Source organism: Halyomorpha halys, unplaced genomic scaffold, assembly GCF_000696795.3.
Source record: "Halyomorpha halys isolate HHAL.00 unplaced genomic scaffold, Hhal_1.1 Scaffold573.1, whole genome shotgun sequence".
NCBI classification, from domain to species: Eukaryota; Metazoa; Arthropoda; class Insecta; order Hemiptera; family Pentatomidae; genus Halyomorpha; species Halyomorpha halys.
In genome coordinates this window covers 107,270-122,112 of record NW_027105077.1, presented here as the reverse complement: position 1 = coordinate 122,112, position 14,843 = coordinate 107,270, and the positions used below count along the sequence as shown (strand labels likewise).

The 14,843-nt window shown below is 28.3% G+C and overlaps 1 protein-coding gene across 1 annotated transcript in view; it reads right to left on the bottom strand.

The window, feature by feature from the left end:
- Positions 1 to 1,494: 1,494 nt before the first annotated feature.
- The window catches only part of LOC106684361 (apolipoprotein D), a 21,501-nt gene continuing 8,152 nt past the window's right edge, over positions 1,495 to 14,843 (bottom strand). Inside the window, exons 2-6 of the mRNA XM_014426402.2 lie at positions 7,816 to 7,933; positions 4,916 to 5,052; positions 4,018 to 4,109; positions 2,741 to 2,827; positions 1,495 to 2,283 (exon numbers count right to left, since the gene is read on the bottom strand). Coding sequence (XP_014281888.1) covers positions 2,147 to 2,283; positions 2,741 to 2,827; positions 4,018 to 4,109; positions 4,916 to 5,052; positions 7,816 to 7,932 — 570 coding nt within the window. The 5' untranslated portion in view covers position 7,933 and the 3' untranslated portion in view covers positions 1,495 to 2,146. The remainder of the gene's footprint in view (positions 2,284 to 2,740; positions 2,828 to 4,017; positions 4,110 to 4,915; positions 5,053 to 7,815; positions 7,934 to 14,843) is intronic.

The window sequence follows — 14,843 nt, the reverse complement described above, 5'->3', positions numbered from 1 at the left end:
GATTTGATGGGATTTGTTGGAATTTATCTTAATCCTCCAATTACGACATCCATCTTCGAGGGCTGTGATATGGGATTGGAGATTTTGGGATACAATTAATGGGTTATTATTAACAGCGAGCACACATGAGTCATCGGCATACGTGGTGAGGATAGTGTTAGGAATGGTTGGAATGTCGTATTCAAACTTAAATGAAATACTGGAAGATTATTGATTGACCGTGTGTATAGATGAATGAAATATGGTCCGGGTGGCTCAATAAAATAGTATAATTTTCTACTATTTGAGTTTTTTTTTACTGCACCCGGACCACATTTCATTCAACTTAAATGATTTTAAGTTGACTGAACTATAGCCAGGATTTTAGCAATGTTTTTCATCAATGTTGGTTGGGATATTGTTCGGGGCTGGCCTTGGCATCTCACGAATTAATCCGTATAGAACAATCAGATCATGGACCATCATTGACAGTGGAATGACATAAGCTAAAGTGAAGCCAAAAAAATGGGAATTCCGGGAGTGCGCCCAACTTTCCCAGGTTCAAGTAGAAAAATAAGATTTTTCCCTATTATTTAAATCTCTATAAAAATCTTTATTCAATCCAAAACGTGCACGTAATATAATTTTTTTTCTTATGCGGAAGTCGTTCGACGATTCGATGTCTTGCTTCGATTTTTTCAAGATTCAGAATATAAATTCGATTTTTTCAAATGCTCACTGGCAAATGTTTTGTTTCTCAATTCAGTTAGAGAAAGACTTGTGCCAAGGTGGTCGAAATCCATTCTCCCTTGATCGCACAGTGAATATGTAGGATCCCGAGCCTGAACTATCCCTGTGGAAATGTTTCTGCAAGCACGCCATCACATCTCTTCTTGGTAGGTCAGCTGGGTTTGGGTTTTGCATTAAACTCTTATATATTTTTCCTTCCACCCTTTCCTTGTCTTTTGTTTTTGTTTCCTCCTTAATTATGGTCTTTATCATTACTAAATTAAACTTTTTTTTGAAAATCTTATTGCACTAAACTCTAACTGCTAATAAAAAGTGAAGTTTTTGTGTTATCTTGAAATTAATCTAAAAATGCAAAGTATGTGTTTCTTTTATTTTTAATAAACCTTTCTAAAACTTCCTTTAGAAAATTAATACTTTTGGCTTGATCCTTTTCCTTTGAAGATTGAACAAACAAAGACTTGAATGTCAAACTTCTTGTACTTCATAGACATGTTTTCACATATTCCAAGTACTGTACATCTTGTAACTCTCAGATGAATCACAATTTATATGCTGGTATGTATTTTTATCCTTTTACTCCATAAATAATAAAAACTTATATTGAAATACCAAAATGAATTTTAAATATCAGTGATGGGAATCAAATATAATCCTCATCCCTCAATCTGATTTATTGTTTATAAATTATTATCATTTGGAAATAAACATTTAAATTGTTCAATAAATATATTTTTATTTGCAATAGTTAACAAAATTTACTAAAACATATTCTTTATTATAAAAAAGAAGTTTGTCGAATCCTAAGAATTTATCACATAAAGTATTCAGTTCCGCAGGTAGCACATCAGTTCCTGCCTTGTAAAATTATAATTTATATAAATGTTCATAATTTAAATTATAATCTCAAAATTATATCTAATATATAATACATAACCTACTTTTAATTAAGTAATTACCTTACAATGAAATAAAAATAAATATTATAGAATTAAACTTTTGTGAATATCATTAAGCTAAGTTTACATTAAAAATTTATCTTTTCATAATTTTTTAATAAAATAGTCAAAATTAAAAACAAAAAACATTAAACTTACTATAATATCCTTATATTATTTTATAGTTACTAGCTTAGAGAGTACTTACAATTAACAAGTCTTAGAAAAAAAGAATCATAATAATAATAGTTATATAACTATAAATCGATGAATCATAAACATCGCAATCTTAAATAATGGCAGTGGTGTAGCTGGATTTATTTTTTTTTCTTATAATTTCTAAATTATTTACACACTCTAAAATATACAATTTTAAAAATTAATGATATAAATTTAGGTCCCTGATTTAATTAGAAGAAAAACAAATCTACACTTAGGCCAAAAATTAGATATAAAAATAAAATAATTTTGAGTAAATTCATTTAAAATTCTTCTGGACAATTTTGATCAGTTCTGATGAAGAAAGCACGACTGATCAAGTTCCTATCTACGACACTATATGCTTTTTCCATTACTTTAAGCGGTGGATTTTTATCTCTTGTCAATATCCATGCATTTCCTGGAATAAAAAAATATTATAATAAGTGTAATATATTTTAATACCACTATAGTACTAAAATGGTAAATCTGAAAATTTCTGTGACGATTGTGTCTGAATTATGGTAGCAAATGGAAGATAGAAGCTAATTTCTAATTTTAATATAAGTAAATGGAAAATTTATTATATTACATCACATATTAAATCACCTAATTTTTGGCATTGTAACTAGAATAACATATATAAAAAAAAAATCAAAAAAAATCCCAAGTTAGCAATATTTGAAAATATAAAGTAGTGTATTTTAAAATTTTGCCAACTTTGGCTTTGTATAATTTATTCCTTACAACCTTATAGTTTTTAAACTAGTCTGTTACTTCTCTTTCAATTGGCTTCTTATTTATCACTACCACAGGCTGATTAAACCTCAATTTAGACCCTATAAACATAACTTATAGTATAAAGAACTATTACTTACTTGCACTGAACAAACCAAAATTTGTACACGACCAGACCACAGAGTAAGTATCATAATCAGTTTCTAAAACCCAATATGGGGCATCAACTGAAAAAAATAAAAACAATAAAATTTATTTTTATTTGTTCAAAAAATTCTAATTAAGAATATGAGATTCTTGTTTTAATTATATTTTATATGGCTTGTAATAGTGTGGATTACAACTGTAGCTTGGAGCAGCAATTGATCTTCAAATCTAGATTCTAAGAAAAATTAATTTGAAAAACAAACTCAAGGTTTTTTAGAAATGAGAATGGATAAATATTGTTGTGGTATAAACAAACTACAGTTGCAGGCTTCAGAGAGCATTATTTGTTACTTCATTAAAAAGTTTAATATAATAAGTTATATATATATATATAAGAAAATATTAGGATATTCCTCAAGAAATACAAAGCAAAATCTTTTCAATTCTAGTAACTAAACAGTGAAACTTTCACCGATTCATACATCATTTGAACAGAAAATGATAATAATATATAAATACATATCAGAGACAGCACATCTTATGTTATTAATCAAAGAAATAAATAATTATGTTTTGGAATCTTCCAATGATATCCTAGTTAAAAAATAAAATAAATTTTTAAATAAATAAAATTTACTTAGAAAGAAAAAAAAAATCACTATAATATATGGTGAATCTACCCACATGTAATTTTGAAAAAAAAAACCTTTAGGCACAATTTTACAAATTTTTGTCAAACTGCTTTAAACTAGTTTTGAAAGTGAATCATTATATTTATATTATCAAGGGACAGGTTTTAAAAATGTATTATTTTTATTACAAAAAAAAAATGGGATGGTTAACTCAGGTTACTTACTACTCAATACTTAGTATAACAATAAATGATGAAGTAAACCTAATGTAATATCAAAAGCCATATATACCTTAAGATCACCAGTCACTTTTATTTTTTATTGGATATATTTGTACAAAACAAGCACGACTAAATTTAACAAAGTTGAAAATTATTTAATATAAAAGTAAATGTAATACAATACAATTAAATTTCAATTATATTTTTATAAAATTTGTAGAATAATATAGATATTTACATGCTAGTTGGTTGAATATGTCCCTGCCATTAAACAACAGTTTCTTTTCTTATCATAGATGACCTACTTTCATTATCCAACTCTGTTTATCTTTTTATTTAGCTTTAAATAAACGATGAAAAAATAAACATTATGTTTTGTCAAAAAAATTAAAATGAATCATATTAATTAATAATCACCTGGAAGGTATGGAAATGTCATGTGCATCTGAGCTGAATTTCCACTACTGTTTTTCTTTACTGCGCCGTTAACTGTAGAACGAGCACCTGTCCTAAAAAATAGAAAATATTCTGTTTTATTTATATCAAATTTTTTTTCTCAATCTTTCTCTGAACACAACATAGTAAGAAAATATTTAAAATTTTATACTCACTACTTAAAAATTTATACAGTTCATTATGTACATATACATGAATGTAAGAAACTATGAAAAAAATTAATGGTGCAAATCAAGATAAGTTATTTTTAGAAATAAAAACAATTATTATAGAAAGCACACACAGCATCCCGATCTATCTATCATAAGACATAACAAATCTAAACTGAAATAACGTCATGACAAAAATGTAACTTCAGGATTATAAACTATTTAAGAAATTATGCTGTGTTGTGCAATTGTACAGATTTAGAAATTATTAAATAAAAACAAGAGCTATATTCATGGAAAATAAATGTTAGAAGAAGACGAGGTACAGAGATAGGGCAAAAATTAGATATAGTTGAAACTAGTAGCTAAAATCGTCATGGATACAACATTTATTTATCAATGGTTCATTCATGAATAAGGGTCGTATCCATGGCAATTTTAGCAGTTTCAACTACAGCTATTTTTTGCCCATCACTGACAAGGTAGAACAAGGAAAACTTTGGACAATGTAATGGAAAAATCCTTCATGGGACACAGCCTAAGAGAGGAATGACCGTATCCAGAGTGATCTGGAGGCACGTCATAAAAAATTTAGATTAAGAAAACCCACAGCTTTAGTGGAAAATTCTTAAATAAAAAAAAAATAATAAGAAAATAATTAGCAAAAAATTAAAATTAAAAATATATCTACTTTAAAAATGTTTACTCACAATGAACTTGTCTGTTTGCTGATAATATTGATAATGTTACTATTGTCTATCCCATCTGTATAATTCGACTGGACGCATTTTCCACCAAATTCGAAAACAGAGAAGTATCTTTCGGCTTCATACCATTTTCCCATGTACTGAATTAACAAAAATTAGATTTATAAAATTCAGAATATTGAATAAATTATTAAATATTACTAGAACTAATAATACTACACAACATGACAAAATAATATAAATTTACATTCTGTCAGTTTTTATTAATTGGTGAAATGTTTTAACTTATATAAGTAAGTAGATGGCCGAAATAGGCTAAGCAGTCTACAATATTTCTATTTACCAATTACTATTTAATTAGCTATTTAACTGTAGTTTTACCCCTACTATTTTGAATACCTTCCCTAGATATTCCCTTTAATCTACTCTGAAAAAGATATTTTTTAGAAGAAGAACCATGTTGATTTCATCGTATAAAACCCAACCTATTCGACTATTTTCTGCTTTATATATTTACTATATTATACTATACTATACTATATACAAATATTTACTATATTTGCTGCCCTTCCCATATAAACAGATGAAAAATTTATTGAATTTTTTATATTTTAGAAAAGTTTTATTAATAAATAAAATCGCCAATAAATTTATTTAAAAGATTAACCAAATTTATTTTATTTTACCAGAAGATTTAGACTAAATCTTTAAAAAGTAAAATTTTCCAATAATATATTTTCATTATTCCATTTTAATGATATTTGACACAACTATTTTTTTTTTCTGTACACTTCATTCAAGAGTAATAACTGCATTATTTTATACAAACATAATACTAGAAATGTATTAAGTATACTTTACTGTGTCTTTTCCCTTTTATTGCCTAGCAGCATTATAAGGTGTTTATATAAGTCCAGTTAAGGTAGTATAGTCTAGTGCAGCCTATAGCAAATGCTATGGAATTATTGAAATGTGAAGGGACTGTTCCGCTGGTGACACAACTAACACTTTTCAATCAGTTTATCTATTTATAATATATAATATTTACTATGAGAAGATGGTCAGGTGTGCGGTAAATGGAGTAGTAGTGAACACAAATAAGTGAAACATTTTATTTTATCTGTACCTACATTTCTGTCAAAACTCCTGACCTTTATTAGGGCTAAAAAAAAAGATATTAAAACTATAATGTAGCAGAAAAAAAAATTTAGAAGAAAAAAGACAATTATAGCAAGTAGGTTGGTCGATGTACGACATGTCACAACTCTCAAGAGATCATGACTAAAAAAAAGGAATCCTTTCCTGCCAGACCCGCCCGACTAAAAGCTCCGGGGAGCAATGGTCCTATATCACTTTTGAAATATTAGCTTGAAACGGAAAGAGGAGACTGTATGATAGTTAAGCGCTAGGCTATAATAGGTAAGCGCCTGAAAATGAAAAATGGTGAAATAAATAATACTAATAATGTGAAAGTAATATATAATATTGGAATAATAATAATTTATATAAAGAAAAGATAACAAATGTTGAAAATAATAAAAAATTTAAAAAAAAACTTTATTAAAAATAAAAACAGGTCTCTAAGTAAATAATGCACATTCATTTTTACCTATTATTTTCGTTATTAATTATTTTTCATTATATAAATAATTCTTATTCATTATTTGAATGTTGAAAATAATAACAATGAAATAAATAATAATAATAAATTTTCATATTTTAAATAGAGCACTATTTTCATTTTTAATGTATTTGTTTTTCTCTAATTTTCAATGTGTGTCATATTTTTGTACATACTCTTATTATTCTAATATTACATATTTGTTATCTTCTAAATTTTTTACTATACTAATTTTTTTTTCCCACTACATCACAATTTTAATATAGGTTTGCTTTTGGAGATCATAGTGCAATTGATTTTTCAAGGTTTATATTTTGTTTTATTCTGTTGGTCCTTTGATCAGTTCAAATAAAAAAATTATTTTAAAATTTTCTTTATACAAATAAATTGGAAATAATAAAGTAAAGGAAACAAAAAAATTATAATGTCTTTTATTGCTCTTTAAAAAATTGTTTTGTGGATATTGAAAAATACAAGAGTTAATCTAAAAACATATTCTATGATTTTGATTAAATATTCGTGTTTATGGATATTGTTTTTTTCTATTCTGTGATAATGGTGTACTTATAAAACAAAATTTATGATTAAATATTCTTCAATATACCAATTTATGGGAAAACAAATGCCCTTAACAATTCATGCACTTTTTACTATGGATCAGATAATGTTTTCGACCTGATATTGTTAATTTTCAAATTCAATCCCTAAAATCTTATTTTAAAGACTATCAAAATTCTTTAGAAAAACTGTATAAATCATTTTGTTAAATTAAAACCTTTTTTTAAAAAAACATTTTGTATTATTATAATTAATAACACTTATATTATCATGATCATGATCATTAAAATATAATGCTATTACATTGCTAAAATTATGACAACACTTTTTTATAATATATAATCATCATAATTTATTCATCTGTAATTAGGTTATTTAAAAAAAAAATAGTTGATGTAGTACAAAATATATTTTTAAAAGTTTGTAATTAAGTGAAATGATTTATAAAATCTTTAAAAGGTTTTAATTTAATTTAAGACTGTATTAAAGATGTATGAAGTTTTAAGGGTGTTGGTTTTTCTATAAATTTCTACATTAAATAAAATATACTCTATTTCTTGGTCACAGTGTAGGACATAAAGCACATAAAGAAATTTAAAAAAAAAGCTTAATATAAATTGAATGATGTTATTTATTTTGCATTATTAAAAATTGGGCAATACTTGATATTAGGAATTATGGGACATCACGGATGACATGCAACATACTATTAAAATGATCTTACCCTTTGTGGATCAAAATCTGTCATTGTCTTTAGCTCTGGACATGCTCCTAAAAAAGGTACTTGCGCTTCGATGAAACTCACGAGGCAGGAAAGTAAAATAATTTTTTTGAATGCCATCCTAAAAAAAAAAGAAATGTTCTAAAAGTTTGAAATCCTTTAACTAAAATTATGGTATTAAAATTTTAAGAACTCATATATATGTAATAAAGTGCACTTTAGCTTAAAATACATTTTTATATACCTTATTTGTTGATGTTTAATTAATTAAAATTTTTATTGTTTAAATATTTTTAAAATTAAATATTTATTGAGTATAACACAATATATAAAAAAAAATTGAAACCTCCCCCTCTTCCTCATATAATAGTACAAGAGCCCAAGAGGAGAAAAAAGGCAGTTATTTCACCCCAATTTTTGATTACTTTAATGAAAACTACATATAATATATATTTTTGATTCCTGCCTTAGGTTTTCTAGGGTTGTTGGTAGTTTTTCAGTTATAGAGCTCCGAATGAAAAATTAATGTGTTTTAACATTTAGAATCAGCCACTATTTTTTATTCCCCCAAACTATATTTGACAGACACATCAATTTTGTAGTAGTAATAATTTTCATTAAAGTAAACAAAAATTGGGGTGAAATAACTGCCTTTTTTTCTTCCCCGCTCTTATACTATAATGTGTCTGGAGTCACCAGAAGATTAATCCCTTAAAGACAGACCCACATAGACTTTTTTCATTTGTAATGTGTATTGAATGTATAATATTAAAAGAAATCCGTGTTTCACGTTTTATCTAGAATTTTTAAATACTAATAGAATAATTATAATAATACTAATAATAATAAATGCTAATAGAATGTTTCAATACTAATAGAATACTAATACTACTACTAATAACAAATGCTAATAGAATGTTTAAATACTAATAGAATAATTATACTAATACTACTACTACTAATAATAATAATAAATGCAAATATAATGTTTAAATACTAATAGAATAATTATACTAATACTACTACTAATAATTTTTTTTTTATTTAATGTAATTTACAACTGTACAAAATAATACAATAGGTAAATATGTTGTATGTTTTATATATATTTGAAAATCTTGGGAAGGAACCACCCATTGGTGGTACTTCAAACATTAATTGAAATTAGAAGGTCCCGTGGCCATCTTCTTTTCAGACGCCTCGGAGGATAATCAGTGATTGTTAAGGATGAAAGATTAAGAATTAATGGGTTAGGATGGTTAAGGATTTTGGAATGAAAAGACGCATATCTGTTTTGGGTCAAATCTGCAACGGATGGGATGTTTAGATCTTTGTGAATGAGTTTATTTGTGACGTAATAAGGAGCATCAAGGATTTTACGTAGGATTTTGAACTTGAACGATTGGATGCGGGAAGAATTTGATGGTTTGGTAAGCCCCAGAGCTCAATTTCCAATTGCTCTGATTATCCTAGTGTATACTAATTTTTTGTAGTGAATGGGAAGTTTAGAGCGTTTGTCAAGTAATTGTTGTAGCAATCGGAATCTACGAGCAGTTTCTTGTCGTTTCAGTGTTGTGTGTGGATTCCAAGTAAGTCTCTTTTCAAGGTGGAGTCCTAAGTATCGAATCTGTTCAACAGGCGTTAGTGGAGTATTTAGATAGGATACTGTAGGACAGGAGGGCAGAGGTTTACGACGGAGAGTAAAGGTGATCTGGTGAGATTTGTCAGGATTTGTTTTGATTCTCCAGTTTTTACATCATTCTTCAATAGATGTTATGTGTGCCTGTAGTGTTTGTGATGCAATAGTTGGGTCGTTGTTTACAGAAAGTATACATGTGTCATCAGCGTATGTTGTTAGGACTGTGTTAGGGTGGGTTGGGATGTCAGTTGTATAAACCGTATAAACAATGGGACCGAAGGCTAGGTTATGGTTTACTTTAAAGGTTCTATCATTGAAGTAGGAGCGGATTATAAGGAAATATGTGGGGGGTAGGAATTGACGAAGTTTATAGAGCAGACCTGGATGCCAGACTCGATGAAAAGCTTGTTCAACATCGAGGAAGACTCCCGTGCAGTACATACCGCGCTTCAATGTGGAAGATATGACATCAACCATTCGATGATTCTGTTGTATGGTAGAATAAAATGTTCTAAATCCAAACTGGTTGTCAGGAATAACATGATATGAGTCAAGGATTGGATAGAGGTGTTTTAATAAGAGTTTTTCTAGGATTTTGCCCATAATGGGCAGGAGTGAAATTGGACGGTAGGAAGATATCTAATAATAATAAATGCTAATAGAATGTTTAAATACTAATAGAATAATTATACTAATACTAATAATAAATGCAAATAGAATGTTTTAATCCTAACTGTATTCCCGGTGGATTTTGCTTGTCATACATCAGACTGTACTTGTACTTGTACAAAAGTCTGATTTAAAATACCTAATATTTATTTATTCATTATAATATATGTTTATATTATTGATTTTAATACGATATTTTATTACTCCTGGAAAGATAAAAAGATGACTGAATGTAACGGTAGGCGAGGAAGTGAAGAGCACGAAGGTCGAAGACCTTCACCGTTAGTTCAACTCTAGCAGCTGACATAGCTCTGTCTTGTCCCTCTTCCAGCCATATCCGGTCAATATTATTCAAATTAAAATGTTTATATTTATAATCACCTGTTGAAGCTAATCCGCAGGCAATATAATATAGAAATAGTTGCACGTCTGACCTAGTTTTTATCAAAATTAGCGAGTAACTGTAGGAATTAATCAAGTGGGAGCCCGAACACGTTAAGATGTAGTCCTTCCTCGAGTTATAGCGAACACGCTAGTTCAAATCATCAATTTATTTAATATTTGAAAAGTAACAAACATTAAAAAGAAAAATTAAATATTTACAGAAGGTACTTTTCTTGAAGTATAAAAGCACAAGCCACTGTTGTGAACCCAGAAAGCTAAAACAGCAGCACAAGAGCCGGAGTAAAAAATGGCATTTCACCCTAATTTTTTATCACTTTAATGAAAGTTATGTATAATTACTAGTCAAAATTGATGATTCTGCCAAGTATAGGTAGGGGGAATAAAAAATGGTGGCTGTATCGACACTTCAAAAAAAAAAAAATTAATTTTTCATTCGCAGCTCTGTATTTTTAAAACTGCCAACAAAATGAGAAAATCTAAGAGAACATCATTTAAAGAAAAGTAAATTTGCTAAAATATGACCCCTCATAAAGCAATTTATGTTCAATAGTTCCTGCGATATAAGCTTATTAAAAAGCAACATTTCATAAAAAATAAATAATTTATTTTGAGAAATCTGTACTACTGTTTATTTATTGATAGATATTACAATCTGCCACACAGTTGTGGGCAATAGGTAATAGTAATGAATTATCTCATACACACTAAAATAAAATAAAATAAATAAATAAAATAAAAAATAAAAAAACTCTCTTAAAATATATACAAACAGAAGAATAAACAAAATGAACATAATCAAACTATCTGTATGAAAAATAAATAAATAAAATAAAAAATAAAAAAACTCTCTTAAAATATATACAAACAGAAGAATAAACAAAATGAACATAATCAAACTATCTGTATGAAAAATAAATAAATAAAATAACATAATGATAACATAATATAGCCTCTAGTCACATTTACACTCTAATATACAATATATTTTCAGAAATCTATATCTCAAAAACCATTTGACGTAAAAATGTCTATTAACACTCAAATTAAAGCTAATTTAATGCACTATTTAGTAGTTTATTTCGTAGGAGTAGTAGTTTTCATGATATTCGACTACGCTTCTATTCGATCTATCAGTCAATCACACGCTTTAGGAAATATCTTTGTTCCTCTGTCTCCCCAGTAAACCTTTCAAGATCGGAAACGGCCTTTCTTAAGTCCTGAGCACTTGCCGTGCGGACTTGGATCCATTCTAGCGTCGTGGCATAAGCTTCGCTAAAGAAACTCTCGGTGGTGGTTGAATCTCTGCTAAAGGTGGGTTCCTTGCAGCTACAGGTTGATTGAGTGCTGCAAGAGGTGGGTTGGCTGCAGCTGGAGGTGGGTTGTTTAGTTTCAGACCCTCCATGTTTAAAACTGCCGCTCTCACTATTCCGTTACCGGCTATAATTCAGAGAGGAGAAAGAAAAACAATATTTCTTAAGACTAAAAACTGTTCTGGTATTTAAAGTCCCCAGATTTCGGCACCAGTTTGTCCAGATCGAAATGATAGAAAAAAAAGTCCCTGGGTTTCGGCACCAGTTTGTCCAGATCAAAATGATAAAAAAAAAAAAAAAAAAAAAAGGTGGTATTTGATATAACAAACTAGATGGTCTGTTTACAACTAACTTTATTGGCGGACTCCATCCGCTTATGTAGACATAAATCGGCAGATATTACATTAACAGCTGACTGTAAATTTATATATAATATTATATATATAAAGAGTCTTTGAAACTTAATGGATATATTTTGTTTTATTTAAGCAATAGTTAATAATATTTTCCTCACAACAATTGAAATAGGAGTTAGTCAATCTGAAAGGCTCAATTGGAAATTTCGTACAGTAAAGTATAGGTGGTTGAAGAATAATGAATATAGAAATATTTGTGATCTAATGAGAAAAGATTTTAACTCAAATTAAGTGAGTAAGTGATTGTTTTGATGCGTGCACATCACCATATTTTGCTCTGTGGGTTTACTTTTTAATATAATGTCATTTTTGATTCAAATTACTAGTTTTCAATCAAAGGTGATTTAATTCACAAGGACTCTAAATAACTAGATACAGCTAAGTTGAATTTGCGTCAATGATATCGCCATGTGCGTGGTAGGATACGTGACTTCAATCACAAACGCCGGCCGGAATCCAGAATCCATTATCTATTACCGAGAAACAAATTCACATACGAATTTAGCGATCTTTTAACGCCATAGTTAAATTGAATACGATTGGTGTCTTGTAAAAAGAGTTTTGAATACACTGCCAGGTTCATTGGAAATTATTGTTTACAGAAATCCTTAAATGTTATCTCAATGAATAAAAATAAACTTGAATAAATCGATTTTTTTATGAATCGTTCCTTGATTGAAGAATGTCCTCAGCCTTTATTCCATGTTCAAATATTACAAGAGCCGGGAAGAAAAAAAGGCAGTTATCTCACCCCAATTTTTTATTATTTTAATGAAAACTATGTATAATTACTAGTCAAAATTGATGATTCTGCCAAGTATAGGTAGGAAGAATAAAAAATGGTGGCTGTTTCCAAACCTTAAAAAAGCATTAATTTTTCATTCGGAGCTCTATATCTTAAAAACTACCATCAACAGTAGAAACTCTAAAAGAACACTATTTAAAGAAGGGGAAATTTTCTGAAATATGAGCCCAAATAGAGCTATTTATGTCCAATAGTTCTCGAGATATAGTTTTTTAAAAAGCAACATTACATAAAAATGTATTGAAATATCAGTAGTGAATCTATTTTGAGAAATTCATATCTCAATAAATATTCGAGGTACAAAAATTAAAGTTAAATAATTGTACTATGAAGTAGTTTATTACCTTCACCTTCGTAGGAATTGCAGTTTTCATAATATTTGCTAAAACAATTTGATTTATTGATGTTTGGACAATAGGGTCGTTTTATGAAAAACTTTATTTCAGAAACCATACGACGTACAGATCTCGGCCAGTACTCAAATTAAAGCTAGTTAAATTTACTATAAAATGTTTTATAACTTCTATCTTTGCAGGAGTAATAGTTTTTATGATATTTGACAAAATGTTAATTTCTAGTTGTTCGTATAAAATGTCGGATTTTTGAAAAAATATATCTCTAGGTCCATAAGACGCACATATGTCTGCCAACACTCAAAATAAAGGAAATTTAACTTACTATAAAGTAGTTTATGACACTTATCTTCGTAGGGGTAGTAGTTTTTGTGATATTCCCATATGAATATAAATTTGGCAAATGAAAATTTGTCCAAACAACTATAAATCAATTTATTTTAGCAAATTTCATGAAAACAACTACTATTACGAAAATAAATTTTTAGACTCCTTTATAGCTCATTAAACTAGCTTTAACTTGAGTGCTAATAGACATTTGTATGTCCAATGGTTTTTGAGATATTGATTTTTCAAAATAAATTCCCTAACTACTGATCTTTCAGTTCGTTCCATTCAACATTTTTATGAAATGTTGCTTTTTAAAAAGCTATATCTCGAAAACTATTGAACATAAATTGCTCTATTAGGGCTTACATTTTAGCAAATTTACTCTACTTTAAATGATACTCTCTTAGATTTCCTATTGTTGTTGGTAGTTGTAAAGATATAGAGCTATGAATAAAAAATTAATTATTTTTAACGTTTTGAATCAATTGTCATCAATTTTGACTAGTAATTATACCTAGTTTTCAATTAAGTAATAAACATTTTTGGTGAAATAGCTGCCTTTTTTTCTCCTCTTGGGCTCTTGTACTAAAATGAAAGTAAGATCCCATTGGCCATAGATTCTCAAAGCAGATCGGGCGCCATTGTCTTTCTTCTGGGAAGGAGACAACGAAATTCCCAATGAAAGGTCGCATCGCTAATGTTTAACCCGTTTATTGCGAGTCTCTTGATCCCTTTCGATATTATCGATTTCGATATAATAGTTTCATTGTTCATTATCGATTATTTGCTCACTCGCTGAATTCTTTTACGAAAGTGATACTTTCGCTTTAGTATGTTGTTTATAAGAAGGAAGTTAAAATAATCTATTTAAATTTAATAAAAAAGAAGAAAAAAAAACTTTATTCAGTTATTTCGCTTCCTCGCTACCGAAAGTAAAGTAATCATTGCGAGAGATGAAAAAAAGTTTTTCATCAGAATCGGAATAATCCATTTCTTTTAGGTTTTAGAATTTCGTTTTTTTACATTTATGTATTCATTTTAACTTACAAGAAACTGCTCATAGATTCCGACTATTGCGACATTTACTAGACAAACGGTCTAAAT